Genomic DNA, 11,539 nt, shown 5'->3' with positions numbered 1-11,539 from the left:
TTTATTGTAAATACTAGACTTTATTTCAAAAATATAAAGTACATGTAACAAAACATTATTGCTAGCCAGTGGTGGCACATACCTTTAATCCCAATACTCCAGAGGCAGAGGCAGGTGGATCTCTGCTCTGAGTTCTAGGCCAGTCTGGTATGCAAGTCGAGTTCCAGGACAGCCAGGGCTGTTACACAGAGAAGCTCTGTCTCAGAAACAAACCAACAAACAAACAAAACAGTATTACCTCTTCTTTCTGGGTGTTGGGTTCATGTACGTCTATACCAATTTTTCAAATAGAAAACATTTCTTCTACATACTTTTAATTTTAAAATAAAATCACACACATAAGGCATCACCTTTTCCAGGAAACTTCTGTAAGAAGGGTTACGTTTTCACAAACTATCCCCCAGAACAGTTTATTAGCAGAAAGCAGATATCAGAACCAGGGGTCAGCATGTATAAGGAACCTCCGAAGTTTAATCTAAACCTATTATTTGTTATGAAACTGCCTAAAAGCAGATTCTAGGTGAGATCCAGCTATTTAACACCAGCACCAACAGACACATCCTGTTACCGGCATCAGGCCTGAGGTGGCAGCACCACACTGTGAAAGAATCCTTTCTCTTAGTCCACCTTCTAATTCCATGGCACACTTTTATAATTCCTGTCACTTCATTTTCTTCATTCAACAAAACAGGTTTCTTTGTGAGGACACCAAGCTGGCTTCATAAACTAAGTATGAGTCAGACATGGAGGATGACTGTAATCCCACCACCTGGGAGGTGGAAGCCAGAGGCCTGAAGAGCTGAAGCCTAGTTGAACTAATCATTAGTTCAAGGCCAGCTTGAGCTACCTGGAGAAATCTGTCCAAAACAAAACAATGCCAAGAACAAAGAGTTAGTTACCATTAAGTCAGGGAAGTTGGCCCTGCAGCCCTTTCTACTTAGGTGTCATCCCAAAGCTATGAGAATACTTTTTGTATTATGTTTAGCATACAGAAAGAAAAATTTCTCTTCAACCAGGATTGCACAAAAACATTATTTAAAAGTTTATCTTGGAAAATAATTCAAAGTTGTATACATAAAACACATGTTTCAATGCCTAGAAGGTATATAAAACATTTTTTTAAAATAATAGGCCAAACTGGGCTGGATGTACACAATCAATTTGGTTTATACACTATTATCAATTAACGTCATGCCACTAACAAGAGCTTTAATTTTTAAAGAACACCATGAGATTTATAGACAGGGCTGTTCAATGAACATTAGTCCATTTCCAGATTAGTTTTTCACTGCCCAAGGATGAGGAACTACTAAGTAGCACAGAAGCCAAGATGGTTCACACAAAGGAAACGCATGAGTATAGGCCAAGATGGTTCACACAAAGGAAACGCGTGAGTATAGTTTTGCACAGCTGACTATAACACTAACGACATCAAACAATCACACGAGAACACTAGGTTTAATGCATTACAAAATATGTACAGAACTTGAACATTCCTGTGAAATACAATTCAAGTCATAATTATAAATGTAATTGGATACTCTGATACAGTGAAAAGATGTAGTGGGTTACCAAAAAAAAAAAAAAGCATATAAACTATCAAAGATACAAATGCACAAAACTCTAGCCCTGGATTTAAAAATGATCTTTCAAAAGTCAATATATATTTACAATTTTAAATTTCACACATGTGTTAATTTTACACGATCTTAAGTATTAGGAAAAATGTGAAGCCAAAATAATCCCAATCACTTACGTTAAAGACAATATAAGAAAAACACCAGAGCTGGTAGTTGGTGGCGCATGCCTTTAATCCCAGCACTCGGGAGGCAGAGGCAAGCGGATCTCTGAGTTCAAGACCAGCCTGGTCTACAAGAGCTAGTTCCAGGACAGCCTCCAAAGCCACAGAGAAACCCTTTCTCGAAAAACAAAAAAAACAAACAAACAAAGGAAAAAAACCACCAGTTGGGAAGGTGACTATTGAGATGATTAAGAAGGTGGCCTTTGCCTGGAGGAACACACTTGGGTATTAAGACATCATTGTCTGGCATGTGAATGTTCACAACACAGTACACACCAGGACCTGTCTTTAAATTTAGAACTTCAAACAACATTTCATTCTAAATTACAAGAATCAATGTTGAAAGTCTAAATGTTGTAATCGGAGTGTTCAGCCCAGTAGATTATGAAAAGTCATAACAAAATGTTCCAATACTGATGATATGAAACTGATGGTATTAAAGCTATGGAAACTTTGTCATGGTCACAAAGTCTTAACTTCCCAGATTAGAGTCAGAGTCACGGAGCCTCTGGCGAGAATTGCAGAGGCATCGGCAGACAGATGTGCTTCATTTCTCCAACAGCGGCACCTGCCTAGGTTTTCCGTTTGTCATAGTCCCCCACCATCCTCTTGATGTGCGACAATTTGCTCTTCAACTGCTTGCAGTAATTCCTCTTACTTTTATAATCTGCAGACTGAAAGGAAGAAAATGAATCAGATGAACGCAACAAGCTAACTAACAGGTCTCCTGAAGTTTCACTGGGCATATCAACTACACTCCAGGGCAGACCCCATGGCCAGGAGTGTCTGACCTACACAAAACTCCACGGTTGTTTGTTTGTTTGTTTTTGTTCTTGTGGACTTTTGGTTTGCCAGGTTTCTTTTGTCTTATTGTTCTTTTGTGTGTGTGGTTCCTTTCTTTTATGTTTCTTTAAGATTAAGGGAGAACACATGAAGTTGGGTAGCTGGATACTGAGGTGGAGAGGATCTGGGAGGAGTTGGAAGAAGGGGAAAACCTCAAAATATATTGTATGTAAAAATCTTTAGAATGATGGCAGGGTGATATGTAAAATAAGATTATTTCTAAAATAAAAAAAATCTTTAGAAGGAAAAAGTAGTTCTCCTGAGAAAGCAGCAATAAACAAGAAAATACTAGTCATAAAGAATTGATGAGGCCGGGCGTTGGTGGCGCACGCCTTTAATCCCAGCACTCGGGAGGCAGAGGCAGGCGGTCTCTGTGAGTTGGAGGCCAGCCTGGTCTACAAGAGCTAGTTCCAGGACAGCCTCCAAAAGCCATAGAGAAACCCTGTCTCGAAAAACCAAAAAAAAAAAAAAAAAAGAATTGCTGAGTATTTTTCTTTTAAGATTTATTATCTATTATGTATACAGTGTTCTGTCTGTATGTACCCCTGAAAGTCAGAAGAGGGCACCAGATCTCATTTCATTACAGATGGTTGTGAGTCATCCTGTGATTGCTAGGAATTGAACTCAGGACCTCTGGAACACCAAGTAGTGTTCTTGATCTCTGAGCCTTAACTGCTAAGTATTAAATTAATATGTTTAAGGTGTTGGGTAATATCACTAACCACATAAGCAGATGATTCTTTTTCCTCAATAAAATGCTTTTAAGCTAATTTTTCACAAATGGTATGCTCATTTCTAGAAAAGCCGCCAGGAGAACCTACAGACCTTTTTGCTTATAAATTATCTTTAAAAAAAAAACGGGCCAGTAAAATGGCTAAGGAGATAAAGGCACTTGCTGCAGAGCCTGATTACCTGGGTTCAAACCCCAGAACCCACATGGTAGAAAGAGAATCAACTCCTACAAAGTATATCGTTTGAACTCCACACGTGTGCATGGCACACAAGCACCTCCACACACACATACACACCTTCACACATACACATAGTTAAGCTCCAGGTTCAACAGAAGACCTTTTCTCAAAAAATAAGGGAAAGAGCAATAGGGAATACAAATACACAACAACAAACACAGAAAACCACCTTACCTAAAATCATTATGCTGTGTAACTACAATAAAACTTTTGGCATCAAGTCTTTTGAAAACAAAGAAGTAGTCTAAGTCCACAGTGCCTGGCAATGTCAAGTGCCAGCAAGGACAGAGGGGGAGGCTACACTGCTCAGGGGTGTGAACTAGCCTGTGAACTTGGGAAGGCTACACTGCTCAGGGGTGTGAACTAGCCTGTGAACTTGGGAAGGCTACACTGCTCAGGGGTGTGAACTAGCCTGTGAACTTGGGAAGGCTACACTGCTCAGGGGTGTGAACTAGCCTGTGAACTTGGGAAGGCTACACTGCTCAGGGGTGTGAACTAGCCTGTGAACTTGGGAAGGCTACACTGCTCAGGAGATGTGAACTAGCCTGTGAACTTGGGAAGGCTACACTGCTCAGGAGATGTGAACTAGCCTGTGAACTTGGGAAGGCTACACTGCTCAGGAGATGTGAACTAGCCTGTGAACTTGGGAAGGCTACACTGCTCAGGAGATGTGAACTAGCCTGTGAACTTGGGAAGGCTACACTGCTCAGGGGTGTGAACTAGACTGTGAACTTGGGAAGGCTACACTGCTCAGGAGATGTGAACTAGCCTGTGAACTTGGGAAGGCTACACTGCTCAGGGGTGTGAACTAGACTGTGAACTTGGGAAGGCTACACTGCTCAGGGGTGTGAACTAGCCTGTGAACTTGGGAAGGCTACACTGCTCAGGGGTGTGAACTAGCCTGTGAACTTGGGAAGGCTACACTGCTCAGGGGTGTGAACTAGCCTGTGAACTTGGGAAGGCTACACTGCTCAGGAGATGTGAACTAGCCTGTGAACTTGGGAAGGCTACACTGCTCAGGAGATGTGAACTAGCCTGTGAACTTGGGAAGGCTACACTGCTCAGGAGATGTGAACTAGCCTGTGAACTTGGGAAGGCTACACTGCTCAGGAGATGTGAACTAGCCTGTGAACTTGGGAAGGCTACACTGCTCAGGGGTGTGAACTAGCCTGTGAACTTGGGAAGGCTACACTGCTCAGGGGTGTGAACTAGCGTGTGTATTGGGAAGGCTACACTGCTCGGGAGATGTGAACTAGCCTGTGAACTTGGGAAGGCTACACTGCTCAGGGGTGTGAACTAGCCTGTGAACTTGGGAAGGCTACACTGCTCAGGAGATGTGAACTAGCCTGTGAACTTGGGAAGGCTACACTGCTCAGGGGTGTGAACTAGCGTGTGTATTGGGAAGGCTACACTGCTCAGGAGATGTGAACTAGCCTGTGAACTTGGGAAGGCTACACTGCTCAGGAGATGTGAACTAGCCTGTGAACTTGGGAAGGCTACATTGCTCAGGGGTGTGAACTAGCCTGTGAACTTGGGAAGGCTACACTGCTCAGGGGTGTGAACTAGCGTGTGTATTGGGAAGGCTACACTGCTCGGGAGATGTGAACTAGCCTGTGAACTTGGGAAGGCTACACTGCTCAGGGGTGTGAACTAGCCTGTGAACTTGGGAAGGCTACACTGCTCAGGAGATGTGAACTAGCCTGTGAACTTGGGAAGGCTACACTGCTCAGGGGTGTGAACTAGCGTGTGTATTGGGAAGGCTACACTGCTCAGGAGATGTGAACTAGCCTGTGAACTTGGGAAGGCTACATGGCAGAGTCTACCGAAGTCAGACACATACAGGCCCAATGATTTTACAGTTTACTAAGTGTAGACATCCCAGACATACACATGTGCATATTCTTGCTGTATTGTTTGAAAAGTCCAAAACTAAGGAATCAAATAACTGTAAACACTTAAATAGGTGGCCAGAAGTGATGGCGCACGCCTTTAATGCCAGCACTCAGGAGGCAGAGGCAGGCGGATCTCTGTGAGTTCAAGACCAGCCTGGTCTACCGAGCTGGTTCTAGGACAGCTAGAACTGTTACACAGAGAAACCCTGTCTCAAAAACAAAACAACAAAAACGTGTGTGCGTGTGCGTGTGTGTGTGTGTGTGTGTGTGTGTGTGTGTGTGTGTGTGTGTGTGTGTGCCGTATGCCTTCGGGTATATATGAGGCACAGGATCCCCTGGAACTGGAGTTATAATTATGAGGCACCACCTAGGTGCTGAGAAGTGAACTCTTGTCCTCTGCCAGAGCAGTCAATACTCTTAACTTCTGAGCCATCTCTCCAGGCCCAGGGTTTCTTTTTACATAAATTATTACAAAATAGGCAAAACTAATCTATGATGTTGGGGAAGTATAAGAACAGGAAAGGAGTAAACGTGATGATTTATTAGGCTCACTAAAAAATGTATCTTGGGTCTGGAGGAATGGCTCAGCTTCTAAGAGCATTGCCTGCTCTTCCAGATGTCCTTTTCAATGCCCAGCAACCACATGGTGGCTCACAACCATCTGTAATGGGATCTGCTGCCCTCTTCCGGCCTTCATGAATACATAAAAATCAATTTTGTAAAAAAACAAAAAAAACTATTTCTTTTTCCGGGTGCCAGGTATACAGGTATATAGTCACTCAGTAAAAATTTACCAACTGCCCACTATGACTTAGGCACTTACTTACTTTCGACTACACTTCAACTTTAAAGAAAGACCCCAGCACTTGGGAAGCAGGTGGATCTCTACAAGTTTAAGGCCAGTCTGGTCTACAAAGTTGAATTCCAGACCAGCTGGATACCCAATGAAAATAAGTATAAGCTACAAATACAAACAAAATCAATGTGCCAACTTCTCAGTTATAATGCTCATATGCAAATGGCGGGGCTTTTGTCTATAATCAGTGTATATATACATAAATGGTATAGTCATCACAAACATTAAATATAAGAGTCTTAAAATCAGATACTTACTCTTTTAACTTGCTTTAGTCTATTATATTCATCAGCGGCAGCCTACGAATGAGAAAAAAAAGACAATGCTTATTGAAGCATTTTCTCTCTCAAGAATAGCATTCTTGCCTGACGGTGGTGGCACAAGCCCTTAATCCCAGCACTCAGTAGAAAGTCAGAAGCAGGATGAGCTTTGTGAGTTTGAGGCCAGCCTGGACTAGACAGTCAGTTCCAGGACATTCAGGGCTGTTAAAGAGAGAAATCCTGTCTCAAAAAAACAGCATTCTTTGAAACTTAGTCATCAAGAGCGTGGGCCTTACAAGTATCTAAAAGGGCAAGCGTAAGCCACACACTCACTCTATACAATTCTTAACAGTGGATCACAGCTCAGTGAAACCTCCAAACTGTCTATGTCGTGGGCTGCCTGGGTTCCCACTCCATATTTACTCAGACAGTACCTTGTACACATAACATGATCAGTCTCATGCTGTCTATGGCGTTCAGATGTCAGTTTTCTGATTAGAATTTGAGTTCTCTGCAGAGGACATGGGATTTTATCTTTCTAATAACTGATTAATAAATGTTGAATGACTTGAGAAAGCTTTACCAAAATGTCAGATAAAAGCTAGAAAACAACATATAAACCAAGGTTCAGTAACCGCACACACTTCAAAACCAAAGCAGATCTTCTCAGGTGGAAACTGTAACGAGTGCTCAGAACAAAGCCCCAGGCAGCACATGAAGTGATGGGAGAGGGCTATTTACTAACGCTCAAGGCAGTCAAATGGTTGGGGAAACGTAGTCTGTAAACGCTCGCCCTCTCCAGAAACAGTTTCACATTCTGGCACTTGTATTCACTGCATAAGAACACAAGAGTACGAAACAAAAGGCTTGCCAGTCTCTTGTTGATATGACTATACTTCCAGAGTATTATATATCCTTCAAGAAATTATGGCACAATCATAAAATTGAAAATTTTACAGCTACTTTTATGCATAAACATTTTAAAAAGCTGATCATTATGGCACAAACTTGAAATCCCAGCAGGTAGGAGGCTGGAGGATTCAGGGTTCAAGGTCAGCCTATACTACAGAGCCAGATCCTGCGTCAATAAAAGTAGACATTTATTTTTTATATAATTTATTTAACTTTATTTTATGTGCATTGGTATGAAGGTGTCAGATCACCTAGAAGTGGAGATACAGTTATGAGCTGCCATGTGGGTTCTGGGGATTGAACCTGGATCCTATGGGGAAAAAGCCAGTGCTCTTAACGACTGCACAATCTCTCCAGCCCCAAAAGTAGACATTTATCATTGACACAAAACAATAAGCACAAACGTTTCTTGTAAAGGACGAGGAAACAAACAGTGCTAGAGCATAGTGTTTAAGCAGCAGTAGAGAGCTTGGCTAGCATGTTGTCTCTCTGCAAACGGAAAGAAGAAAAGCGGGTATGACAACACATGCCTGTGACACTAGCACTAAGCAAGACGACCTCAAGCCCAGCTGAGCTACACAGCAACATATGAGACCTTGTCTCAAAATAAAAAAAAAGTGAACCCAAAGGAGGAGGGTAAAAGTACACAGGAAGGAACCAAAGGCGTCCCTGTGGTCAAACCACAACAACTCGAGCCACTATAATGTACATTCTATTGGTAAACTGTCACATACTGTTGGAGCTCGGTGAGAAGCTAGCTCAGTCCAAGCGCGTTTGTGTCAAGTGTCCTCCAAACCCCCTTCGGGGAATGGACTCACCAGCTCCATACTGTGTGACAGGGAGCAGCTAGAGAGCGAACCATTTCCAACAGAGGCTACTGTTTATCCCTGAAGTTCAGCATGGGAAGCTCAGTTGGGAACAACAGTCTTAAAGAGGCTTCCCCAATGTTGCTGCTGCATGTTTGCAAGCCCCCAGTTTGACAAGGCTACCTCCCTGCTCTGCCCAGGAACTCCAGCTGGCTGCCTTTAGAGGGACTTACCCAGTCAATTCTTGGTGGATGTTTTGATGCAAACTTTCTCTCCTTTTTTTTTGGGGGGGGGGCTGTTGACAGGGTTTTTCTGAGTAACAACTCTGGCTGTTCTGGAACTCTCTTTGTAGACCAGGCTGGCCTCTACCTCCTGAATGATGGGATTAAAGGTATGGACTACCACGCACGGCTTAATTTTAATTTACATTTTTTGTATATGGGTGCTTTGCCTGCAGGTTAAGTTTGCACATCACTTATACCTGGTCTTTATGTAGGCCAGAAGAAGGCAGCAAATACCCTGGAGCTGGGGTTACAGATGGTGTGACTGACAAGTGGGTGCTGGGAATTGATCCCCAATCCTCTGCAAGACCACTGCTCTTAACTGTTCAAAACCAGTCCTCATGGAAGACTGTGTCTAGCTAACTGCACTCCTGCAGTTTTCCTGGTAACAAAGTTTTTTCTGGAATATGTGATAGAAATTTAAGGGGAACCCCCCAACCCCCATCCCCCAGTATCCCTGACTAGCCTAGAACTCAGTATGTAAACTAAAATGGCTAAACTCACAGAAATCCTGCCCCTGCTTCCCAAGTGCTGAGATTAAAAGTATGTGACACCGAGCCCCACCCAAAGGATATACTTTTATGGGTCCAATTTTGAGTTGAGGTTTTTATAATAAGAATGAATTATATTTATGAATAGAAAAAATTAATATGGCCATTTTCTTTTAAATAGGAAGGGATACATTTATGCATTTAGATCATTGCTTTGTAACTATTTAATCTCTGTGGGGGGAGGGGGTGGGCTGAAGCCAGGCAGGATGGGGCACACGTGTGATATCCCAGTACTTGGGAGGTGAAGGCAAAAGCATCAAGAATTCAAGGCCATGCTCAGCTTATACAGTGAGCCCCAGGGAGGTGAGACCCTGTCTTTAAAAACAAAACACCAAACTAAAACACAGCCAACACAAATTAGGTCTGGACCTCACCATGTACTCTTCACTTTCTTCTCTGTAGTCATCCAGTTCTTTGTCTAGACGAGAGAGCTCTTTACTGACCTCGTCGAGTTCGGCTTGTAAACTCTTGTACTCCTGTAGGCCTGTGTCAAAATCTCTCTTGTAGAGCTGTCTTTGTTGATCGGAAGTGATAGGTGGGTATTCCCTGGGAAGCGGAGGAGGAAATGGTTACGTGAGTACCCTTCGCACACAGAAGAAGCCGGTGGCTTCCCTCAAAGGCAGCGCACTGGTCAGGAGTGTGAGACCGTGCACACTTGTTTTCTGTCGTGTCCTAGGAGACAGAGGTGGAATGCATTTAACTTCTACGAAGAACCACAACAGAGGCTGAGGGTGGTCTGCCTGGAACCCATCGCCCCCTTCGCTGCTCAGGCACTCGTCTGCAGTGGCTAAGTGCATCTCCCCTCCTGCCTCACCATCCCAAGCACACACCTCCCAAAGCCACAGGCTTGTCAAGGGGGCATCCTTCTGCAAGGGAGAACATCACATGCTCACACGGCTGCACTCCCTTGCTTAACGTTCTGGATATAAGCCCTCTAAAATGACTTTAGACCTGAAGAGACAGCTCAGTGGCAGACCATCTGGCCACACCATGTACAAGGTTCTGAGTTCAAACCCCACTAATACACAAAAAGAATAATTATGCTTTGTATATTGCCACTCCCTTTAAATTAATACTCCTCATATTTTTACAAACGAAGGTGAAAGTCATGAATTTTCTTTTTTTTTTTTTCTTTTTTTGGTTTTTCGAGACAGGGTTTCTCTGTGGCTTTGGAGGCTGTCCTGGAACTCACTTTGTAGACCAGGCTGGCCTCGAACTCACAGAGAGAAAGTCATGAATTTTAAGGTTCCCAATTAATAAGAATGCACTGATTCTCACTAGTGACACCACAGGATAACAGAACACTTAAAGTCGGAAAACAAATTCTTGAACACAAAGCCTGTCTTGATTGCTGCAGAACAGCTGGCTGGGAGTGGCTGTTTCCTGCTGCCAGCTACCATCTTCAGACCAGCTTATTTGTTTATTTTTGGTCTTATTTTTCCCAAGTGGAAACAGCTTATCTTATTCTGTCATTAGAAAAGTATGCATTTAAAATGCACACACAGAAGCTCAGCACTAATATGTGTGATTAGTGTATGTGTAACATCCTAGGTTCAATCTCCAGCATTAAAAAAACAAAAACAAAAACTATAAAAACATGATCATTGCATACACAATTTGGCAATTCATCAAAATAGGATGAATTAAAGCTGGAATTGTGAAGCCAGCAAGATAGCTCAGCAGGCAGAAGAGCTTACCTCCAAACCTGGAGACATGAGTTTGATTCCCAGGACTCACATGGTATAAGGAGAGAAGTAAGTGATTCTGACTCCCTCACATTGTCCTCTAAGCTACACACACACACACACACACACACACACACACACACACTCAAACAGATACATTCACACACACAGATCCACACATACACTCACACACAGACCCCCACACACATAAAGACACATACAGACCCATACATAGACACACAGAAACCCACAAACACTCACAGACACACATACACACACACATTCACACACACTCACAGGCCCACACACACACAGACACACACAGACTCACACAAAGACACAACACACACAGAAACACACACACAGTGCCCCACCCAAATAAAGACAATGCAATAAACAATCTCTAAAATGGATTCTCTATCTCTGAATGTTAGCCATTCCTTGTATAGGAAGCTGACACATCAAAACATCCCATGGGAAAATACTGGGAAATTGGGAATTATTTCACAGAAAGATTAAGCTTCATGGAATATGGGACTTAAATTTTAGCACTAACAGTCAGTAAAATGTCTTCATTTTACAGAGAGGAAAATTGTATCTTTTAATTAAAAGGAAAACAGAAACTGGTGATTTCTCAGTTAAATGTTCTATCATACAAGTTAGACAAATATTTCACAGATA

The 11,539-nt window shown here is 42.7% G+C and overlaps 1 protein-coding gene across 4 annotated transcripts in view; it reads right to left on the bottom strand.

Annotated features, from left to right (window-relative positions):
* Window positions 1-11,539, bottom strand: part of Ocln (occludin) — a 52,010-nt gene continuing 40,471 nt past the window's right edge. For 3 of the 4 annotated variants that reach the window (XM_013125136.3, XM_013125139.3, XM_040728807.1), the window contains exons 7-9: window positions 9,548-9,719; window positions 6,621-6,662; window positions 1-2,475 (exon numbers count right to left, since the gene is read on the bottom strand). In XM_013125136.3, the coding sequence (XP_012980590.1) occupies window positions 2,374-2,475; window positions 6,621-6,662; window positions 9,548-9,719 (316 nt within the window). In that variant the 3' untranslated portion in view covers window positions 1-2,373. 4 annotated transcript variants of the gene reach the window in all.

Source organism: Mesocricetus auratus, unplaced genomic scaffold, assembly GCF_017639785.1.
Source record: "Mesocricetus auratus isolate SY011 unplaced genomic scaffold, BCM_Maur_2.0 Super-Scaffold_100020, whole genome shotgun sequence".
Taxonomy (NCBI): Eukaryota; Metazoa; Chordata; class Mammalia; order Rodentia; family Cricetidae; genus Mesocricetus; species Mesocricetus auratus.
Note: the sequence above shows the minus strand (reverse complement) of the source record. Positions and strands in the feature narration are given on the sequence as shown.